A 24,049-nucleotide genomic window follows, 5' to 3' on the forward strand; every position below is an offset into this window, starting at 1 on the left:
TCAACTTGCTGAAAACATCTCGGCTTTCCATAGAGGCAGCTCTCAAAATTCTTCTCTTTTGCCTTAAGTTCTTTGAAACACTAACTTAGAACAGGCAGGAAGCAGCTCTGCTCCAGAGGAAATCAAAGAGATTTAAAGGCATCAAAAGGCAGAGAAAGGAAGCACAGCAGGACAGAAGGACCAACAGACCCAAAACTGACTGGGGCTGGGGTGAGGGAAGGCAAGGCTCCGTCCCCACTGGCCCCGCCCATAAGTACCTGCGCTTCCGGCCTCGTCCCACCCTCTCCCCTTTCGTCGCCTATCTTTGGCCGCCCCGTAGCGCACTCACCTTCCTCTGTACCGGATCTTCCGCCCGCGCGTGCGCAGTATCCTGCAGACCGGGAATCGAGTTTAAATGAGCGACAGAGTGTTCTGGTGAGTTTTGTTTGTTTAAAACCCGATTCCTAGTCCCACAGCCTGTTGTCCTTCACACGTGGCTTTCGGGGGTCTCTGTGAACGTTCAAACCACCGTCCCCATTTTCCCGTTCCCAGTGTGTGTCCTCGCATCGCCGTGAGAAGTTCTGAAGTCCTTTGTCTTAGCTGCCGGGACCCTGGGGACCACGTCCGCTTCCTGTTAATATCGTTCTAGAGCCCACGTCCTTCTCTGGCAGTTCTACCTTCTAACTTGTAGAGACCGCTACTCAAAGTCCGGCATTGCCAAACCCCTAAGTCCTTGATCCACGAAGAGTTGAAGGAGGTTCTATTCTGTATGGAGTTTGGTCAGGGTCTCGTCTAAGGTTTGAAGGGGAGGGTCAGCCTAGAACGTGTGGTTTTCACAGGAAGGGCCGCGAGTTCTGAAGAAAAGAATAAAACGAAAAACACCTCGTTTGATTCTGTGTTCCAGAATCCCTGCTGTGTCAGTGGCCGTAGAGGATTGTATTTTGTACCTGTTGAGATCCTCCCTCTGTGTGGGGCTGTGTGACAGGGAGCTCGGTGTGTTTTTCTAGGTATTGAACAGTCTATTTTCAACATTCAGGGGTCACTTCCCAAGACTGATCTTACGTGAGAAGGAAGCCCAGAGGAAGAGGAAAGCAAGGAGTCAGAAATGACTCATTCCGGGGTAAGAGGCATAGTCCTTTTGTTTGTTTCTTCTGTCTCTTTCCTGAAATGCTGTTTCTTTGGACTTGATAAGCATCTTAACTTCTGAACGGGTTTCTTTACACTTACCCATAATCATGATCCCAAGGGACACATTGCCCTCCTGACACATCAGAATGGCAGAAACAGTATTACCAGCCAAAGAAGCTCAGTTCAGTTCAGTTCAGTCGCTCAGTCGTGTCCAACTCTTTGCGACCCCATGAATCGCAGCACGCCAGGCCTCCCTGTCCATCACCAACTCCCGGAGTTCACTGAGACTCACATCCATCGAGTCAGTGACGCCATCAGCCATCTCATCCTGTATCGTCCCCTTCTCCTCCTGCCCCCAATCCCTCCCAACATCAGAGACTTTTCCAATGAGTCAACTCTTGGCATGAGGTGGCCATAGTACTGGAGTTTCAGCTTTAGCATCATTCCTTCCAAAGAAATCCCAGGGCTGATCTCCTTCAGAAAGGACTGGTTGGATCTCCTTGCAGTCCAAGGGACTCTCAAGGGTTTTCTCCAACACCACAGTTCAAAGCATCAATTCTTCGGCGCTCAGCCTTTTTCACAGTCCAACTTTCACATCCATACATGACCACAGGAAAAACCATAGGCTTGACTAGGTCCTTTGTTGGCAAAGTAATGTCTCTGCTTTTCAGTATGCTGTCTAGGTTGGTCATAACTTTCCTTCCAAGGAGTAAGCGTCTTTTAATTTCATGGCTGCAGTCACCATCTGCAGTGATTTTGGAGCCCAAAAAATAAAGTCTGACACTGTTTCCACTGTTTCCCCATCTATTTCCCATGAAGTGATGAGACTGGATGCCATGGTCTTCGTTTTCTGAATGTTGAGCTTTAAGCCAACTTTTTCACTCTCCTCTTTCACTTTCATCAAGAGGCTTTTGAGTTCCTCTTCACTTTCTGTCAAAAGGGTGGTGTCATCTGCATATCTGAGGTTATTGATATTTCTCCCGGTAATCTTGATTCCAGCTTGTGTTTCTTCCAGTCCAGAGTTTCTCATGATGTATTCTGCATATAAGATAAATAAGCTGGGTGACAAAATACAGCCTTGACATACTCCTTTTCCTATTTGGAACCAATCTGTTGTTTCATGTCCAGTACTAACTGTTGCTTCCTGACCTGCATACAGATTTCTCAAGAGCAGGTCAGGTGGTCTGGGACTCCCATCTCTTTCAGAATTTTCCACAGTTTATTGTGATCCACACAGTCAAAGGCTTTGGCATAGTCATTAAAACAGAAATAGATGTTTTTCTGGAACTCTCTTGGTTTTTCCATGATCCAGTGGATGTTAGCAATTTGATCTCTGGTTCCTCTGCCTTTTCTAAAACCAGCTTGAACATCTGGAAGTTCACGGTTCACGTATTGCTAAAGCCTGGCTTGGAGAATTTTGAGCATTACTTTACTAGCGTGTGAGATGAGTGCAATTGTGCGGTAATTTGAGCATTCTTTGGCATTGCCTTTCTTTGGGATTGGAATGAAAACTGACCTTTTCCAGTCCTGTGGCCATTGCTGAGTTTTCCAAATGTGCTGGCATATTGAGTGCAGCACTTTCACAGCATCATCTTTCAGGATTTGGAATAGCTCAACTGGAATTCTATCACCTCCACTAGCTTTGTTCGTAGTGATGCTTTCTAAGGCCCACTTGACTTCACATTCCAGGATGTCTGGCTCCAGGTCAGTGATCACACCATGGTGATTATCTGAGTCGTGAACATCTTTTTTGTACAGTTCTTCTGTGCATTCTTGTCATCTCTTCTTAATATCTTCTGCTTCTGTTAGGTCCATACCATTTCTGTCCTTTATCGAGCCCATCTTTCCATGAAATGTTCCCTTGGTATCTCTAATTTTCTTGAAGAGATCTCTAGTCTTTGCCATTCTGTTGTTTTCCTCTATTTCTTTGCATTGATCGCTGAGGAAGGCTTTCTTATCTCTTCTTGCTATTCTTTGGAACTCTGCATTCAGATGTTCATATCTTTCCTTTTCTCCTTCGCTTTTCGCTTCTCTTCTTTTCACAGCTATTTGTAAGGCCTCCCCAGACAGCCATTTTGCTTTTTTGCATTTCTTTTCCATGGAGATGGTCTTGATCCCTGTCTCCTGTACAGTGTCCCGAACCTCATTCCATAGTTCATCAGGCACTCTATCAGATCTAGGCCTTTAAATTTATTTCTTACTTCTACTCTATAATTATAAGGGATTTGATTTAGGTCATACCTGAATGGTCTAGTGGTTTCCCTTACTTTCTTCAATTTAAGTCTAAATTGGTGATATGGAGTTCATGATCTGAGCCACAGTCAGCTCCTGGTCTTGTTTTTGCTGACTGAGCTTCTCCATCTTTGGCTGCAAAGAATATAATCAATCAATGATTTTGGTGTTGACCATCTGGTGATGTTCATGTGTAGAGTCTTCTCTTGTGTTGTTGGAAGATGGTGTTTGTTATGACCAGTGCCTTTTCTTGGCAAATGTCTATTAGTCTTCGCCCTGCTTCATTCCGTATTCCAAGGCCAAATTTGCCTGTTACTCAGATTTTATCTGACTGAATGTTATAACCCCTTTTGATATTTGTCCACAAAGCTTCCTAAATGACTTGACTTCTAGCTGACTTTGGAATGCTTCAGAGGGCCCCTGAGACATCCCAGGGAGCTATTAAACTACCTGGGTTCATTGGACATGTAAAGTTACATGGGAAGTACTGTTGAAGGGGTGATAAATCTCAGATTATACTGTATGGTGGATGTTACCAATATAGATATCCTAAAATTATGTGGAGTCTTATAGATCTGATATGCCCTAATAAAATCTGGTCAACTATAATTCTACTTATCCTGTTAAAGTGTTACAAGTCATAGCAGTGACCAGGCTACACTGTCAATTGCAGTTTAATCAGATTTAAACATGCCTTCTATGGTTTCACTCTAATGCGTTTGGAAGAACACTGCTACTTCATGATTTATGGAAAAGATTTTTCGAAGGTTAACCGATAAACAACTTTTGTTTGCTATCTGGTAAGCTGGTAGCAGACTGGAATTTAGTCTAATCTCTATGTTAATAGAACACAGTTTTCTTAGAATGCAGCTTTCAAGAAGAGATTATGAATTTCTTTGCCTTTAAGTGATTTATATTCATTTTTAAAATCTTTTGTTACTTTGGTAAAGTAAATAAGCATTACTTAAGGTTATGGTACATGTAGACAAAGCTTATTCTTCTTCTCCAAAAGTAACCCCTCATGGTTAGACTTTTGCCATCCTGATATCCGTAAAACATGGCCATGGTCTGTTCCTGAATCACGGAATAAATATGCTAATGTTGCCCTGATTATTTTATAATTGCTCTTTCAGATGAGAATAGTTTCTCTAATGGCTTGTGGATCATAACTCATCCTCCTTTCTTCACATTAGAAATTGGGTAAAAAGGAAAACTGTGTAAAAAAATATATTTTGTAATACCAGCCAAGCCACCAAATCATGACCAGGTCTCTGAACTTGCCGTTTTCATCTTGGATCACATTAGGAAGACTTCCCACGGCCTACTGGCATCTGTACTTTGTATTTCAGGGACGGCTGACGTTTCAGGATGTGGCCATAGACTTCACTCAAGAGGAGTGGGAATGCCTGGACCCTGGTCAGCGGAAATTGTACAGGGACGTGATGGTAGAGAACTACAGGAACCTGGCCTCCTTGGGTGAGGATATCTGCCTTCCAGAATCCCTTATCTACCCACTGCGTTTTTGTTCCGTCATTTCTAGAATGTCTTCTGAAATTTTCTGCTTCCCACAGTATTTTTAGATCTGTGCTCTCTAGGGGATAATGGGTCATTTCTGAGTTTAGAAAGAAAGGCTTCACAATGAATCATTATGCTGGTGATGATTTTCTTCCTTGATATGTTCTGCGTCCTTCATTCCAGGTTACTGGTAATTGTGTAAGTTCTGTGGTATTAAATAGTTGCACCCTCTCTTAATCTCACATTGACACTACTTATTTTTGCCTTAGTACTACTTGACCAGAATCTCAGGACCTGATTGTTAGGTGTGTGTTAGTATTGTATAGCAGCTTTGAATAAAGTATTTCAGGAAATCGTTTTCTAGAAGAAAATGCATTCTCGTCTCACCTGAATACATATTGGATTCGATACTGATGAATCTCTAACAACACAGATATTCCTTTCTCTGATCACCAGGGCTTGTCTCTAAGGTGGACCTGGTCACCTTTCTAGAGCTATTAAAGGATCCCAGGAATATGAGGAGAATGGAGACAACAGCCATTTACCCAGGTAGGTATGAATGGTTGGAGATGATGACTCAGATGAGAGGTCCAAGGAGCAGTGAGGAACTCATCCTTCATCATGTGATCGTGGGAGATTTGCTTCAATGGAAATGGTTTTCGAAAACCTGGGTTTGTTCTGCTACGGTGATAGAAATGTGTCACCTGCCCTATTCTCTCTCTGAAATCATTCATGAATTTATCTCCAGTGATTACTTTTCTCCATCACAGTGTGACCTAAATATCTCCTTTTGGCTTGTGACAAACTGCATTCATTTCTTGCTCTTCGATTTCTTGGGGGCCCTAGGAAAACTCTGCCCATTTCTGAGTAACTGTATGACAGTCCTTTTAAAGTTTCCTTCTACCTCTAGACAGAAATGTGTGAGTCAAGTGGTAGACAAACTGCCAAATTTCCAGGAATACTAGGGACAGGTTTTTGTTCTCTGATTTATAATTTCCTATCCACTGGGAGCGACACATAGGACCTTCTAAGTAAATTTCAAGTTCAAGTAATTTTTCACTGCAGAAAGCAAAACCTGGTGAAAATGAAACTGCACATCTCAGGTTGACTTGAAAGTTTCTCATTACCTTATATGATCTCATATGAAATATCTTTAGTGTATTTGCCCCAATTCAAACATGCTAAAATCTTTATTGTGTTTTATCACCTCATAGAATTTTAAAATACATTGACATAAAATCTTAGCACATTTTCCACTACATTATTAATGGTTGATTCAAACTATGACAATTTTTAGATTATATAAAGAAATCTTTATTAAAAGTTCTAATTGGAATATATCTATTTTCCAATTTTGTACTCCTATACAGCAAAGATAATCAAATATACATATCAGTCAGTTCAGTTCCGTCGCTCAGTCGAGTCTGAGTCTGTGATCCATGATCTGCAGCAGGCCAGGCTTCCCTGTCCATCACTTACTCCCAGAGCCTGCTCAAACTCATGTCCGTCGAGTCAGTGATGCCATGCAACCATCTCACCCTCTGTCGTCCCCTTCTCCTCTCATCTTCAGTCTTTCCCAGCATCAGGGTCTTTCTCAGTGGGTCAGTTCTTTGCATCAGGTGGCCAAAGTATCAGAACTTCAGGACAAGGAACCATGTCCTTCCAATGAATATTGAGGACTGATTTCTTTTAGGATGGAGTGGTGTGATCTTCTTGCAATCCAAGACACTCTCAAGAGTCTTCTCCAACACCACAATTCAAAAGCATCAATTCTTCAGCACTCAGCTTTCTTCATGGTCCAACTCTCACATCCATACATGACTACTGGAAAACCCATATCTTTGACTGGAACCTCTCGCTGTTTCCACTGTTTCTCCCACTGTTTGCCCTGAAACGATCTGACCGGTGCCATGATCTTTGTTTTTTGAAGGTTGAGTTTGAAGCCAGCTTTGTCAGCCTCTTCTTTCAGTTTCATCAAGAGACTCCTCAGTTCCTCTTTGCTTTCTGCTCTAAGGGTGGTGTTATCTGTGTATCTGAGATTATGGATATTTCTCCCTGAAATCTTGATTCCAATTTGTGCTTCCTCAAACTGGGTATGTCCCATGAACTACTGTGCATATAAGTTAAATAAGCAGGGTGACAAATAATGTGCTGCTTTCCCAATTTGGAATCAGTCCGTTGTCACATGTCCAGTTCTCACTGTTGCTCCTTGACATGCATACAGACTTCTCAGCAGACAGGTAAGGTAGTCTGGTGTTCCCATCTCTTTAAGAATTTTCCACAGTTTCTTCTGATCCACACAATCAAAGGCTGTGGTGTAGTCAATAAAGCAGATGTATTTGTTTTTCCAGAACTCTCTTGCTTTTTATATGATCCAAGGGATGTTGGCAATTTGATCTCTGATTCCTCTGCCATTTCTAAATCCAGCTTGAACATCTGGAAGCTCTCGGTTCACGTACTGTTAAAGCCTCACTTGGAGAATTTTGAGCCTTTGCTATTGTTTGAAATGAGGGAAATTGTGTAGTAGTTTGAGCGTTGTTTGACATTGCCTTTCTTTGTGATTGGAATGAAAACTGACCTTTTCCCATCCTGAGGCCACTGCTGAGTTTTCCAAATTTGCTGGCTTATCGAGTACAGAACTTTAGCATTATCATCTTTTAGGAGTTGAAATAGCTCAGCTGGAGTTCCATCAGCTTTGTTGGTCGTCATGCCTTCTAAGGCTGACTTGACTATAGATGCCGGGATGTCTGTTACTAGGTGAGTGATCACACCATCGTGGTTATCTCGGTCATTAAGATCTTTTTTGTATCCTTATTCCATGTATTCTTGCCAGCTTCTCTTAATATCTTCTACTTCTTTTAGGCCCATCCCGTTTCTGTCCTTTATTGTACCCCTCTTTTCATGAAATATTCATGGTACCTCTAATTGTCTTAAAGAGATCTCTAGTCTTTACCGTCCTATTGATTTCCTTCCCATTTAGGTCTCCACAGAGCAATGAGTAGAGTTCCCTCTTTCAATCATAGTTTTAAAGTCTCTCTTCTTATTTAATTTTTTAAAACTAGTACTTTATTGAGTTTGTCTTATTTGTATTCAGCTTCCTTGGACACTGTCTTATGTGTCCTTAGTTTCCGACTAGTTCTCTATCACCATCATTTATGATTCTTAGACTGAAAGATCTAATAGAACATTCTCAGAGACATGTGTGGCAAGAAGTGGATTTAAGAATTACTAGGCACCTAGGATTTGTGAAAGTGCTTGGTGTCTCCACTTAAGATGACTAAAAGCAAGAAGTAATCATTAGATTGCCTGTCACCTCTTAACTCAGTGGTTGGAGGTTTTTATCTTGTTTCTTCCCCTGTAATGTATTTATTTGCCATCTCATATTGTCCTGCGTTCTGTTTGTGGTCTTTGTTTTGAAGGGTGCAGCCACCTAGTTAATCTTCCTTCTGTTATCTGCACCTTGGTGGGTGAGGTTGGTCCAGAGGTTTGTGCCCTTATCCTCTCTTGATCTGTGTTCTGATTGCTGTTAACTGTGACCAGAGCCTGCCCTGGATATTCAGGGCTGTTTCCCCCTTGTTCTGTGGTGGTTACTGCCCTGTCTTTGGTGGTGCCTGCTCCCTGCATGGTGGAATAGAGCCCCCAGATCTGAGTCTTTGCTGTGATTCTGATCTGTGGTGCGAGGCAGGTGGGATTGGAGCACACTCACTGGGAGAGAGGTCACTGAGTATTACTGCTCTCGGAATGTTCACCTCAGGGTGTGCTCTGGTGTCCTCTCTCATGCGTCCTGCAAGCTCTCATGTTATGTAGTGTTGGCACTGCTCTTGTCCCCCCCTTAACCATGGGCATGATGGCACATGGCCCTGGTGTCTCTCAGCTGTTGTTTTCATAAGGTCACCAGCATAGACTCAGTGAAGTCAGGTCCTGGGATTGCATTCAGCATGGAGCTGGACCCGCTGTGGTGCTACGGAGCACTCAGGCTCTGTCCTGGCCCAGCCCCCTTGGGTAGGAGCCCACAAAGTCTACAGCTACTAAAGCTACACCTGCCATGAATGAGAGAGCCCTTGGTTGTGGGTTCAGATGCTCTGTATGGGCTGAGGTTACAAAGCTGGTCATGGGTGTAAGACTGTGGTTTTTGTTGCTGCAAGGAGAGTTTTCAGCTTTTCTTGTTTATTGCTGGGGTTCACCTGTGCTTTCTGCTCCACCTGTGTGTGTGACCACTGACAGGTGTCTTCTCCTGAGGCTGCCCCAGAGCTCAGGATTCTGCTGATTGTGGAGGAGGTCGATGGGGGAGGCCATGGCTGGGGCTCAAAAGACCCTAGGCTGGGTAGAGTTCTTCCTAGTCCTTGGCTAGCAGGGGCAGGCACAAGGGACAAGGGATGCAGCGGGCTCATACCCTGGGCATCACTTAACAAGGACACTCTCTCTATAGTGGTTCATGCTTCCTCCACAAGCATCCCGTTTATAGACCTCCTCCCTCACTTCCGTCCTCTGCCTCGGTCTGCTCTCCAAACCCCACATTTCAGCACCCAGTACTTGTCTGCATTGCTGGACATGCCTCTAAGGCTGGGTGGGCAGGGCTGGGGTCAGTACCCTGTGTGCAGGTCTCACTCTGTCCTGCTGCCACACACTGTTTGCCATGCTCTCTTCCCACAGAGCATGAGGCTGTCCTTCTATCCAAACTGAGCTCCCTGAGTGAGGGGCTTCCTCGGTCATGGAGACCTCACTTTCATCTCCCCGCAGGTTTGCAGGCCCCAACCCACTTCCTCTCCTCTTCTTTTTCCTTCTTCTTTCTTTTGTCCTACCCTGCAGAGCAGGAATCTTTCTTGTCCTTTCAGATTTCCAAGGGCCTCTGCTAGTGTTCAGCTGCGCTCTGTGACAATTGTTCCATTTCTCATTCATTTGTGGAGAGAGAGATGAGCTACTAAGCCTCTGGCATCTTGAGCCTTCCATCTCTGTTTTATTTATAAACTAGCTATAATCACCAATTTTCTCTAAATCTTTAAAGATATTCACTGAGAATAGCAGGTAAAATTACTTGTTATTTGGTATCTTTCAGCTATGTCTCCACAAGACACCCAGGATATGATGCCAAAGAATCCAGCATTAGAAGATGTATTCCCAAAAGCAAACCTAGGAATGTATCAAACATTTCACCTCAGAAACTTAAATTTAATGAAAGATTGGGAATATACCAGGGTATATGAAAGACAGAGAGGATGTTTATATGGACATAAAGAAATAGAGACAGTTACACAGTATGCTAACATTACTGCAAAGAGAAATGATCAATCTGAGTCAAATTGGGAAAAACAGCAACTTCAATCTTCAATATCTGCCGAGAAGTGTAAGTGTTTAACAAAAGATTTCCATCCTTTTTTGAAACATACATGTTGTCTAAAAGAAAACGTTGAAAATCTAGAAGGTAATCTAGTCTCTACTGCAAATACTCATTCAGACAATTCTGAACATAGGCTTCCACTAAATATACATTCAAGCATGTCTGAACACGTACAATTTAACAATGAGTGTGAAAACTCACAATCTAAGCAATTTGAGGGATCCATGAGCAGGGTGTCATTATTCTTCCCCCAACAGATATCTTCTATCCATTCCAAGATATATAATGTTGATGATAATGGAAGAGATGCATTCCAACCATCATTGTTCAATACATACTGTGGTATGGTTAATACAGAACAACTTTCCATGTATAATAAAACGAGTCAGACCTTAAGTAAGAGCCCCAGCTCCAATGATTACAAGAGTATTTATGGCGGACTGAGAAGATATTCAGGCAATGAAACTAGGTACACAGTTGAAGGAGACTCAAAGCTTAAGAAACATCAGGGACCTGAATCTTCAAACAAGGATTCTAAAAGTAATAAATGTAGAAATACCTTTGATCAAATGTCAGGTTTTTCTCTAGATAAGAGTACTTGTACTGGAGAGAGGACTTGTGGTCAATATGGTAAGGTTTCTAATCACTGTTCAGAACTTACTCAACAGGACGCTGTTCAGAATGCACAGGAAGAAAACAAGTGTAAGATATGTGAGAAAGTGTTTAGTAAGTCATCCAATCTAAGTAGACATAGGAGAATTCATACAGGAGGTAAACCTTTCAAATGTAGAGAATGTAGCAGAGCATTTAACTGTCACTCACTTCTTACTCAACATCAGCGAATTCATGCTGGAGAGAAACCTTATATATGTAAAGAATGTAACAAAGCCTTTCGTAGTTCCTCATTTCTTACTGAACATCAGCGAATTCACACTGGAGAGAAACCTTATAAATGTACAGTATGTGGCAAATCCTTTACTTACAACTCAAGCCTTATTAAACATCAGCGAATTCATGCTGGAGAGAAACCTTATAAATGTACAGAAAGTAGCAAAGCCTTTACTTACAATTCACTTCTTATTCAACATCGGCAAATTCATACTGGAGAGAAACCTTATAAATGTACAGAATGTGGCAAAGCCTTTACTTACAACTCAAGGCTTATTCAACATCAGCAAATTCATGCTGGAGAGAAACCTTATAAATGTACAGAATGTAGCAAAGCCTTTATTTACAACTCACTTCTTATTCAACATCGGCGAATTCATACTGGAGAGAAACCTTATAAATGTACAGAATGTAGCAAAGCCTTTCCTTACAACTCAAGCCTTATTCAACATCAGCGAATTCATACTGGAGAGAAACCTTATAAATGTACAGAATGTAGCAAAGCCTTTATTTACAACTCACTTCTTATTCAACATCGGCGAATTCATACTGGAGAGAAACCTTATAAATGTACAGAATGTAGCAAAGCCTTTACTTACAACTCAAGCCTTTTTCAACATCGGCGAATTCATACTGGAGAGAAACCTCATAAATGTACAGAATGTAGCAAAGCCTTTACTTACAACTCACTTCTTATTCAACATCGGCGAATTCATACTGGAGAGAAGCCTTATAAATGTACAGAATGTAGCAAAGCCTTTAATTACACCTCACTTCTTATTAAGCATCGGCGAATTCATACTAGAGAGAAACCTTATAAATGTACAGAATGTAGCAAAGACTTTACTTACAACTCACTTCTTATTAAGCATCGGCGAATTCATACTGGAGAGAAACCTTATAAATGTACAGAATGTAGCAAAGCCTTTACTTACAACTCACGCCTTATTGAACATCAGCGAGTTCATACTAGAGAGAAACCATATAAATGTACAGAATGTAGCAAAGCCTTTACTTACAACTCACGCCTTATTGAACATCGGCGAATTCATACTGGAGAGAAACCTTATAAATGTACAGAATGTAGGAAAGCCTTTACTTACAACTCACTTCTTATTAAGCATCGGCGAATTCATACTGGAGAGAAACCTTATAAATGTTCAGAATGTAGCAAAGCCTTTCCATGCAACTCAGACCTTATTGAACATCAGCGAATTCATACTGGAGAGAAAGTTTATATATGTAAAGAATGTAACAAAGCCTTTCGTCGCTCCTCATTTCTTACTCAACATCAGCGAATTCACGCTGGAGAGAAACCTTATTAATGTACAGTATGTGGCAAAGCCTTTACTTACAACTCACACCTTATTCAACATCAGCGAATTCATACTGGAGAGAAACCTTATAAATGTACAGAATGTAGCACAGCTTTTTTCTGTTACTCAGATCTAACCCATCATCAGCGAATCCGTACTGGATAGAAGCCTTATATATGTAAAAAATGTAACAAAGCCTTTCATCATTGCTCAGTTCTTGCTCAACATCATCGAATCCATACTGGGGAGAAACCATACAAATGTAAAGAATGTGGCAAAGCCTTTCTTAGGAGTTCGGCCCTTACTCAACATCACGAAATTCATACCGGGGATAGACGTTATAAATGTACTGAATGTGGCAAAGCCTTTGGTTACAAGTCAGCTCTTACTCTACATCAGCAAATGCATACTGGAGAGAGACCTTATGAATGTACTGAATGTGGCAAAGCCTTTAGTCGGAGTGGTCATCTCACTATACATCTGAGAACACACACTGGAAAGAAACTCTAGTAATGGAACAAGTGATGGAAGAGGTTTGCCCTAAACATGTATCAGAAAACACAAGAGTTTATATAAGAAACCAATGGAAATGATGTAACCAATATGTAGAAAAGTATTTAATCAAAAGTTAAATGGAAATAAATATCAGAGATTGCATAATAGAAGGCATTTCATCAATCTTGTTTTCAGAAGTTTCTCTGAAGTACAATGACTGTAGGGAGTACTCCATAGTTAAAACACATAGAAAATGGACATATTAGCATGAATCTTGAGATGAAGGTTGATGGTTAGAAAGTTACAATTCGTAGCAATGTATGTATGAAAGCAAAAGTAAAGTTGCGCAGTCGTGTCCAACTTTGCAACCCCATAGACTGTAGCCTACCAGGCTCCTGTGTCTATGGGATTTTCCAGGCAATAGTACTCGAGTGGATTGCTATCTGTATGCTTGTTTAGAATGACGTGATTTTAGATTCTTTTACGTGAATGTAATTCAACACTCAATGCATACTAAGCTTTCTACTGTGTTTGGAAACCTACTTTTTTTATGGTTTGTTTAAGATTAGCCTTTTTATATTGTGTTGCAACCGTTTCTATCTATCCTCCATTAGAAGATGAAGGATACCATAATGTAAAATGAACAATGACCATCTAAACGGAGGTGTTTGGCATTGATGTGAAATATCTGGAAGTTGCCATGATGTAAGTGATCATTTAATCTTCCATGTATTAAAATAAGATAGAAGTTGGTTCAAAAGTTTCGATAGTAATATCCTTGATTTGCAAGAAAAACACGATGAGAGTTCACTGCAATATTGATGTATCTTTATCATAGCAACACAAGTCATGAGTATTACTTGACAATGTTGAAATGAAGACAGCTTCTGTGATAACCCACAAACGTATTAGAAAGTCTTCCTGGAAGAGGCGTGAAATTAGTGTATACCATGCTTCCTAAGTGCTTCCTAGGCTTTGTCTGGTAAGCTGTAAAAGTCACAAATCTCATATCCTTATATCAAATAATGAGTATTGTTGACAATTTCCCTAAACTGGTCCATGCTGTTGCTGCCTCAGCATCTGTCTGGGCAGCAGGCAGCCTGCGGTTTCTTGAACTCACAAAAGCCAGTCCTGTGAGCACCTGCTTTAGATGACCACCTTGCTTGAGATCAACAGTCTTGTTGAACCCCACGGTCTACTTTAGAAGCCCCCCTTCAATGACACCCTCACAGTGCTCACCGGATTTGTTGTTTTGGTTTGAATGGATTAATTTACACTCACCCTAGGGAGCCGAGAACACCTCACCCACCATAACTTCTACAGGCTAAACTGTAAGAACTGGTGTTTTCTCTGCCTGATTCTAGCTTTGATCTCTCTCAGAAATTCCTGCCCGAAATCCTCCCCTACAGAGAGGTCTTAGGTGTGATGAGTGTGAGGCTTTGAGCTCAGGACTCCTAAACGTTGGTTTGGGAGAAGAAACATCAGGAAAAAAATGGGATTTGCTGAGGACTCCATTAACGGCCACACTGTAGACCTGCAGATTGATAACTTCTTGGAGTGGGGACCTGACCACCAGGGATTTGTATTCATTGAAATGGTTCAGAAAGAATCTTTAGCCAAATGGTTTCCATCTGGTTTCCCATCAGGATCACATGACCAGTGTCAGGAACTGACCTTACTGATGCCCTCCCAACAGAGTTCTATGTTGGTCCTGTGGGAGCATCACTGTGGTGTCTAGGAAGTGCTCCAGGGCATTCTAAGCAGAGGCCCGGGTTTAGTAAGTGCCTCCTGATCCATCTGTGAGAGCTGAGCCCTGGCTTCGTCCATGGAGAGGCAACAGGGTTGGTCTAGCTGGATTTGGACAGGGGAAGTCAGTCAGCTCATGCCGAGGTCTAGCCCCGGCTGATCCAGGGAGTTCGAAGGGGAGACGGCTTCGGTATTCAGGATACGATAGCTTTAATTAAATATTAATGAGAGATATAAAGAGTAATAGAATGAGAATAGCTCAGCAGGAATATTCAGTGGAGAAAAGAGGCTGAGTAGCTTGGTTTACGCTGGAAACCAATAAAACTTCAAGACAAGAAGTTTGCACCACTTACGTAGGCCACAGGCGTCCTTCCGTTCTCCCGAAGGAGAGGAGATACTGAGGCCTCCCTGGTCAGATCTTAGAAGCCCAGGCAAAATTAGTAAACATGGCAGGCTCCGCGCTCCAGATGGAAACTCAGCCAGAGTTTGAGAGACAGACATGGGGAGACCAGTCTTTCAAGTAACTGATCCCATTCTTTATTTTCCAGGGTCTGTTTTTATACACTGAGATGTTACACAAAAGTCATGTGGGGACAGCAGTCCTGACTTTTATTAAAGTCAGGTGCTGCATACAGATGTATACAGAGGTCTTAGGGGTGTTACATCATCTTCTGGCCAGGGGGCCTGCTGTCAATTTATGACCCTCTCCTTGTGACAGCGGTTAGTCAACACTTATTTCTCCAGGGGTGATTTTTCTTAAAACAGATGCCACCCAAGTAAAGTTACATTCTTATAGGGTGAGGGTGTAGTGGGTTTTAGTTAAGGAAAGAATTTACTTAGCCTAAGGTCTAACGTGATTAATATCAAAGGTTAATACTTATTTCTTCTATATATTCATTAATGTGTGTAAGGGCAGGGGATGTGGAGACTTAGCAACAAACATTGGCTCAACAAATGAAAAACCCTTTACCAATACAATTTCTAATCAGCCCATTATACTTAGTTTTCTAACTTTTCTAAGGAACCTGTTTTTAGAAGGTTTACAGCATCTCGTGCCTCTCACGGTTGGGAGGCTGTGAGCAATCACATGTGGCCGGACAAGCCTGTCAGGCAGGCTAGAGAACCTTCAGAGGAGTTTGTAGGTTAAAACACTCTTATCACGCCCAGGAATTATTATTAACTGGAGCTCTAAGTTAACTCCTTCTCCGAAAGAGGTGGTGGGGGACAGCCCCCCGTAAAGTCAGAGTGTAGGTGAGCACAAAGTAGTAAAGTAGGCAGGCTCTGGTTATGGGGGTAGATGCTTGAGAATTTCCAGGGGGACTCCTGAGGCTCGATCCCGCCTTTGCGTATGTCGGGCCTCCTTCCTCATGACCTTTGTCACGGGCAGAGTACCTCACTCTGGCCCGCAACATGTTCATATGATTTGATTGATTATTTTGCTTGTTTTTTGTATTCATCACAATTAGAGAAACTTCTATGAACTTTCATTAGAGTTGTCCCTGTGTATTCATCTGTGTTTTATTAGTTAAAGTCTAGAGTACATAAAGTGAAGTAAATTTAAGCTATTAAAGGAATGTTTGTTAAATATTTGCAAAAAGGTGGGGCAACAACATTATTGATTTTAATTATTTCTGTTGCACATCCAAACTCTGTAAAAACTCTCAGAAAGATATATAGTATATCTTAAATAGTTAAAATGATTGTTCCTGCTGAGGATGCTTTGCTATCCTATTAGATCTGTAAAATTTGTAAAACACTTGATGTTCAAAAGTAAGTATGAATGTTTACCTTAGTATTGTACTTCCTTACTGTTCAGAATGGTCATTCATGAAGCAGAATTTCGAGATTACTAGTTAGAAGAAGCTTGTTTAAAATACTAAGAAAAAAAAATAAGGTTGTTAAAATAAATGGCACATTTGTCCCACTCAAGAACTCTTGGATCACAGTATGCTTTTTAAAAAATATTACCTGTTTCCTTGGCAGGCAATTCATCCTGTGTTATACAAATACAACACTGAAAAATAAATATGCCATTGTTGATCTGATTATTGTATCATTTCTCTTCCAGATCAGAGTAGTTTCTAAAATGATTTGTGGGCCATAGGTCATTTCTTCTTGGGTTAGAAATATGGTGAAAATATTACTGTGTAAAAGTCATAGTATAGTATAACACCGGACCCTCTGCTGTATCAAAACCAGTTCTGTGTGAACTTGCTGTTCTCATCTTTGTGCACATTAGGAAGTCTTCTCACAGTCACATGGCATATGTACTTTGTGTTTGAGGGACAGCTGAATACTAGATTGGAAAGTGATGAATCTCTGGCAAAACAAATATTCCTTTCTCTGATGAACAGGTCTTGTGGTCTCTAAGCTGGACCTTGTGACTTTTCTGGAGCAAATGAAGGAGCCCAGGCGTATAAGGAGAATGAATACAGTGGCCGTATACCCAGGTATGTGTGAAGGGATGGAGCCGATGACTCAGGTGAGAGGTCCAAGTATCAGTGAGGAAGTCATTGTTTGTCGTGTGGTTTGGGAAGATCTCCTTCATTGGAAATCATTTGGGAGAAGTCTGGATTTATCTCTGTTGCTGTCATAGACAGCTGTCACCTGCCACGTTTTGTCTGTTAAACCATCATTAATTCTTCTCTGTTGATTACCTTTCTCATTCACAGTGAGAACTAAAATGCCCTTCTTGGATTGTGACAACTTGCATGACTTGGTTGCTGTTTCATTTCTCTGGGACCTTAATAAAACTGTGCACATTTCTGAGTAACTGTGATGATCCTTTTAAAGTTTGTTTCCACCTCTAGACAGAAGTGTCTGGTTATAGACAAACTGCGAAGGTTCTAGGAGTACTGGGGACAAATTTTTGTTTTTCTGATCTATAATTCCTAAAACACTGGAAGCTACAGATATGACTTGACAAATTTTAGACACAAGTCACTTCTTTGCTGTATAAAGCAAAACCTCCCTAAAATGGGCTTCCCTGGTGGCTCAGAGGTAAAGAAACTGCCTGCATTGCAGAAGACTTGGCTTTAATCCGCACACTGGGAAGATCCCCTGGAGAAGGGAATGGCAACCCACTCCAATATTCTTCCTTGGAAAATTCCATGGAGAGAGGAGCCTGGAAGTCTGCAGTCCATGAGATCACAAACAGTTGGATGTGACTGAGGGACTAACACTTTCACTTTCTTTTCCCTAAAATGGGAGAATGCAAATCTCAGAGTTACTTCCAAGTTTCACTTTTCTTTATATGAACTCATGTTAAATATCTTAAGTGCATTTGCCCTAATTCTTCAATGCTAAAATACTTTAATATATTCAGTTAACTCAAAGAGTTTTTAAATAAATTCTCATGAGATCCTAGAAGATTCTCCACCATACTTTTAATTGTTGTTTCTGACTCTTAAGATTTTTAGATTATATGAAGCCATCTTTTTTAAAAGTTCTTACTGGAATATAACTGTTTTACAATGTTGTCCTGCTGTACATCAAAGAGAATCAGTCGTATGTGTATATTTTGACTCTCTCTTAATTTTCCTTGCAGTTATGACTCCACACAGCATTGGTGGACTTCCCTAGGTTCTCACCATATTTTCAGAGTCCCATGTCTTAAGTACTGCTGCATTATTAAGGTTATCTTGTTTGTTGTCAGCTTCCCCTGCCTTTGTCCTATATGTCCTCACTTTCTGATTCGTTGTATGTCAATATCATTTATGATTTTTACATTCAAATATCCAATAGAATATGCTCAAGTAAGAACAGAGGTGGGAAGAAGTGGAGTAAAGAAACATTAGGCACCTACTGTTTGTCAAAATGTTTGTTGCCAGCACAAGCTGGAATCAAGATTGCCAGGAGAAATATCAATAAGCTTAGATATGCAGATGACACCGCCATTATGGCAGAAAGTAAAGAGGAACTGAAGAGCCTGTTAATGAAGGTGAAATACGAGAGTGAAAAAGCTGGCTTAAAACTCACCATTCAAAAAAGTAAGATGGTGGCCTCTGATCCCATCTTTTCCTGGCAAATAGATGGCAAAACAATGGAATCAGTGAGAGAGTTCCTTTTCCTGGGCTCCAGAATCACTGCAAGTGGTGACTGCAGTCATGAAATGAAAAGATACTAGCTCCTTGGGTGAAAAACTTTGACAAACCTAGACAGTATATTAAAAGCAGACACATTCCTGACAAAGGTCAATATAGTTAAGCTACGTATTTTTCAGTAGTCATGTATGGATGTAAGAGTTGGACCATAAAGAAAGTTGAGCACCAAAGAATTGATGCTTTTAAATTGTGTTGTTGGAGAAGACTCTTGAGACTCCCTTGGACAGCAAAGAGATGCAACCAGTCAATGCAAAAGGACATCAGTCTGGAATATTTATTGGAAGGACTGACGCTGAAGCTGAAGCTCCAATAGTTTGGCCACCTGATACAAAGAAGTGACTCATTGGAAAAATCCCTAATGCTGGGAGAGACTGAAGGCATGAGGAGAAGGGGACAACAGAGGATGAGATGGTTTGATGGCATCACCGAATCAATGAACATGAGTTTGAGCAAGGTCTGGGAGTTGGTGATGGACAGGGAAGCCTGGTGTGCTGCAATCCACAGGGTCACAAAAGAGCTGGACATGACTGAGCGTCTAAACTGAGTTAAAGAGGAAAGTGAATCATTATACTGACTAATATCTCCTCTTCATTTATTGGTTCCTGTAGGCTTTTATCTTGTTCTTTCCTCCACAGCATATTTCTTTGTGTGATCATTTTGTGCAATTTTCTGTGTTTGTGTTCTGTGTTATGAAAGCTGCAGAATCCTAGTGTTTCCTTCTGGTATCTGTCCCCTGGAGTGTGAGGTTGATCCATAGGCTTGTATCCTTATCCCTTGATAGGGGGTGTGATTGCTGTTATTTTGACCCGAGCCTGCCCTGGATATTGAGGGGAATTTCCCATTGCTCTCTGGTTGTCACTGCCCTGTCAGGGGTGGAGTCTGCTCCCTGGTTGGTGGAATAGAGCCCCCAGATCTGTTTCTTCACTTTGTTTCTGATCTATGGTGGAGGCAGGTGGGATTGGAGCACACCGACTGGGAGAGAAACCACTGACTATTGCTCCTCTGGGAATGTTCACCTCAGGGAGTGTTCTGTGTGTCCCGTTTCATGCCTTGTGGGAGCTCTCATGTGACCCTGGTCAGCACTGCTCCTGGCCCCACCTTAACCATGGGTATCCCGGCACTTGCCCTCAGTGTCTCTCAGATGTTGTTTTCACCAGGTCACCAGCATAGACCCACTGAAATCAAGACCGAGGATTGCATTCATCATGGAGCTGGATCCATTGTCGTGCTGGCCCTGTCCCCTCATGTACCAGCCCACAAAGTCTACAGCTGTGAAAGCTACACCTGCTGTGACATGGTGGTTGGGTGGTGGGGGGATGGGGGGTGGTCCTGGTTTTCAATTCAGATGCTCTTCAGGGGCTGAGGTTACAAAGCCGGTTGTGGGTGTAAAAGCATTGTTTGTGCAGCTGTGAGGAGAGATTTCAGCTTTTCTTCCTTAACCCTGGGGCTAGCTGTGCTTTCAGCTCCATCTGTGCATGTTGCCTACTCACAGGTGTCTGTTTCAGAGGCTGCCCCAGAGCACAGAAGTCTGCTGATGGTGGAGGAGGTCCATGGGGGGAGGCTGTGGCTGGGGCTCAATAGAGCCCACCTGAGTGGGAGCCCTTCCTCGATGCTGGCGAGGCAGGGGCCAGCACAGGGGGAGAGGGGCTACGGTGGGGTTCTTCTCTGGTCATCAGTCAGCAATGGCAGTATGCTGTATGGTGGTTCAGGCTTCCACCACAACATCCCCATTTATAGAGCTCCTTCCTCCCTGCGTTTCCTGCAGGATGTCTCCTCACAGCCCACAGCAGTCCTCTGCCTGGGTCTGCTCTCCAGACCCCACATCCCAGCACCCAGCCCTTGTCTGCAGCAGTGGACACCCTCTCAGGCTGGGTGGGCAGGGCAGGGGTCAGTACCCTGTGTACAGGTCTCACTCTGTCCTGCTGCCACAGACTGTTGGCGTGTTCTCTTCCCACAGAGAATGAGGCTCCCCTTCTGTCTCAACTGGACTCCCCCCACTAGTGAGGAGCTTCCCCAGAAATGGAGACCTCTCCTCTCTTCAGATCCCCCCAGGGTTGCAGGTCCCGCTCCACTTCCTTTCCTGTTCCTTTTCCTTCTCCTTTCTCCTGTCCTACCTGTCAAAGCAGGAATCTTTCTTGATCTTTTCATTGTCCACAGTTTGTGTTCACCGGGGGCTCTGAAAATTCTTCCATTTCTGATGTATTCTGTTTGTGTTTGTGGAGAGAGATAAACTATCTCTGCCTGATCCTCTGGCATCTTGATCTTTCTGTCTCTATTTTATTTTTAAACAAGCAAAGGATTCATCACTTTTCTCTAAATCTTTAAGGATATTCACTGAGAATAGTAGGTAAAATAACTTGTTATTTGGTATCTTTCAGCTTTATCTCCTCAAGACACCCAGGATTTGATGCCAAAGAATCCAGGGTTAGAAGATGTATTCCCAAAAGCAAACCTAGGAAAATATGAAGTATTTCGCCTCAGAAATTTGCATTTAATGAATGACTGGGAACATACAAGGGCATATGAAAGACCAGAGAGGATGTTTATATGCACATAAAGAGACTGAGAGAGTTATACATAAGACAAACATTCCTGCAAAAAGAAATGAGCAATACAAGTCAAGTTGGGGAGAAAACCAACTTCAGTCTTCAACATCTGATGAGAACTGTAAGTTTTTAAGGAAAGATCTCTATCCTTTTTTGAAACATACCTGTTCTCTGAAGGGAAATGTGGAAAGCCTAGAAGGTAATCTAGTCTCTACCACAAATACTCATTCAACTAATATTCAATGTAGCCTTAGATTAAACAAACATTCAAGCATGTCTGAACACCAGAAATTTTAAAATGAGGGGGAAAACTCACAATATAATCAATTTGAGGGATCTGTGAGCAGGGGGTCATTATTCTTCCACCCACAGATATTTTTTCCCCATGTGAAAATGTGTAATGTTGATAATAATGGAGGAGATATAATCCAACCATCATTGTTCAATACATCCCATGATGTGGTTAATATGGAAGAACTTTCGATGTGTAATAAATGAGTCAACCCTTAAGTAAGAGCTCCAACCCCAATAATTGCAAGAGTATTTATGATGGAGTGAGAGGGTATTCAGGCAATAAAATTGGGTATAAGGTTGAAGGACACTCAAACCTTATGAAACATCAGGGACCTGAATCTTCACACAGGGATTCAAAAAGTAATTAATGTAGAAATATCTTTTATCATATGTCAGGTCTTTCTCTGTATAAGAGTACTCATACTGGAGAGAAGACTTATAATTGTAGTGAATATGGTAAAATTTCTGATCACTCTTCAGAACTTGTTCAAAAGCAGACTATTCAGAATTCACAGAAAGAAAACAAGTGTAAGATATGTGGGAAAGTCTTTAGTAACTCATCCAATCTAAGTAGAAAATTCATACAGGAAGGAAACCTTTCAAGTGTACAGAATGTAGCAAAGCATTTATCCATCACTCACATCTTACTCAACATCGGTGAATTCCTACTGCAGAGAAACCTTATAAATGTACAGAATGTGGCAAAGCCTTTAATCACAGCTCAACACTTTCTGAGAATCAGCAAATGCATACTGCAGAGAAACCTTATAAATGTAGAGAATGTGGCAAAGCCTGTAATCAGAACTCAACTCTTACTCCACATCAGCGAACACATACTGGAAAGAAACTTCATAAATGCAAAGAATGTGACAAAGACTTTATCCATTGCTCGCATCTTAGTTGACATCAGCGAATTCATACTGGTGAGAGACCTTATCATTGTACAGAATGTGGTCAAACCTTTATTCAAAGTTCAAGTTTAACTGCACATCATCAAATCCATACTGGGGAGAAATGATACAAATGTAAAGAATGTGGCAAAACCTTTATTACAAGTTCAAATCTTACTCAACATCACCGAATTCATATGGGGGACAGACGTTATAAATGTACGGAGTGTGGCAAGGCCTTTATTAACAGTTCTTGTCTTACTAAACATCAGCAAATCCACTGGAGAGAGGTGGTATAAATGCACCGAATGTGGCAAAGCCTTTCATTGGAACTCAATTCTTACTACACATTTGGGAGTTCATACTGGAGAGAAACCTTATAAATGTACAGAATGTGACAAAGCCTTTAGTCATAGTGGTCATCTCACTAAACATCTCCGAACACATGCTGGTGAGTGATGAAACAAGTGATGGAAGATGTTTGCCCTAAACATACATCAGAAAACAAGAGTTTATACAAGAAACCTATGGAAATGTTGTAACAAATATGTAGAAAACTATTTAATCAAAAATCAAATTGAAATAAATTACAGAGGTTGCATACTAGAAAGTATTTCATCAATCCTCTTTTCTAAATTTTCTCTAGATGGAGAGTTACTGTAGAGAGCAATCCATAGTTAAAAAACAGAAAAAGGATATATTAGCCAGGATCGTGAGATAAAGGTTGACAGTTAGAAGGCTACACTTATTAGCAATGTATCTTTGTTCACAATAACTTGATTTGAGATTAGGTGAAAAGCAAAATAAATGTAATTCAAGATAACATATTCAAAAGCAGAGACATTACTTTGCCAACAAAGTTCGTTTAGTCAAGGCTATGCTTTTTCCTGTGGTCATATATGGATGTAAGAGTTGGACTGTGAAGAAGGCTGAGCGCTGAAGAATTGATGCTTTTGAACTGTGGTGTTGGAGAAGACTCTTGAGAGTCCCTTCGACTGCAAAGAGATCCAACCAGTCCATTCTGAAGGAGATCAGCCCTGGTATTTTTTTTGGAAGGAATGATGCTAAAGCTGAAACTGCAGTACTTTGGCCACCTCACGCAAAGAGTTGACTCATTGGAAAAGACTCTGATGCTGGGAGGGATTGGGGCCAAGAGGAGAAGGGGACGACAGAGGATGAGATGGCTGGATGGCATCACTGACTCGCTGGACGTGAGTCTGAGTGAACTCCGGGAGTTAGTGAGGGAAAGGGAGGCCTGGCCTGCTGCGATTCATGGGGTCACAAAGAGTCGGATACGACTGAGCGACTGATCTGATGCTTTGTTTCTAGTGTTAATGAAAAAAAGTTTTTGATGGTTTATGCTTCAAAGATTAGCCTTTTTATGTTGTGTTGCAACCATTTCTATCTATTTTCCATTAGAAGATGAAGGATCACTTCAGTTCAGTTCAGTCGCTCAGTCGTGTCCAACTCTTTGCGACCCCATGAACCGCAGCAGGCCAGGTTTCCCTTTCCATCACCAACACCCGGAGTTTACCCAAACTCATGTCCATCGAATCGGTGATGCCATCCAGCCATCTCA

The 24,049-nt window shown here is 41.7% G+C and overlaps 1 protein-coding gene and 1 pseudogene across 4 annotated transcripts; both read left to right on the top strand.

The window, feature by feature from the left end:
- The first annotated feature begins 336 nt into the window (after positions 1-336).
- Positions 337-23,299, top strand: LOC113876052 (protein ZNF738-like). Of its 4 annotated transcripts, none has more exons than XM_027514866.1 (7): positions 337-414; positions 1,016-1,099; positions 4,689-4,815; positions 5,311-5,403; positions 9,911-10,198; positions 16,992-17,087; positions 21,119-23,299. In XM_027514866.1, exons 2-7 carry the CDS (start codon positions 1,085-1,087, stop codon positions 21,295-21,297), a joined length of 798 nt encoding a protein of 265 aa, XP_027370667.1. In that variant the 5' UTR covers positions 337-414; positions 1,016-1,084; the 3' UTR covers positions 21,298-23,299. The 4 variants fall into 4 exon arrangements, 3 of the variants coding, with proteins under 3 accessions (XP_027370667.1, XP_027370669.1, XP_027370670.1); XM_027514868.1 differs by lacking the exon at positions 21,119-23,299 and adding an exon at positions 17,310-18,539; XR_003506403.1 differs by lacking the exon at positions 21,119-23,299 and having other exon boundaries at positions 9,911-13,596; positions 16,992-17,410.
- LOC113876061 lies at positions 21,945-23,299 on the top strand (annotated as a pseudogene).
- Positions 23,300-24,049: the final 750 nt, after the last annotated feature.

The sequence above is a fragment of the Bos indicus x Bos taurus genome, chromosome 18 (assembly GCF_003369695.1).
Source record: "Bos indicus x Bos taurus breed Angus x Brahman F1 hybrid chromosome 18, Bos_hybrid_MaternalHap_v2.0, whole genome shotgun sequence".
Taxonomy (NCBI): domain Eukaryota; kingdom Metazoa; phylum Chordata; class Mammalia; order Artiodactyla; family Bovidae; genus Bos; species Bos indicus x Bos taurus.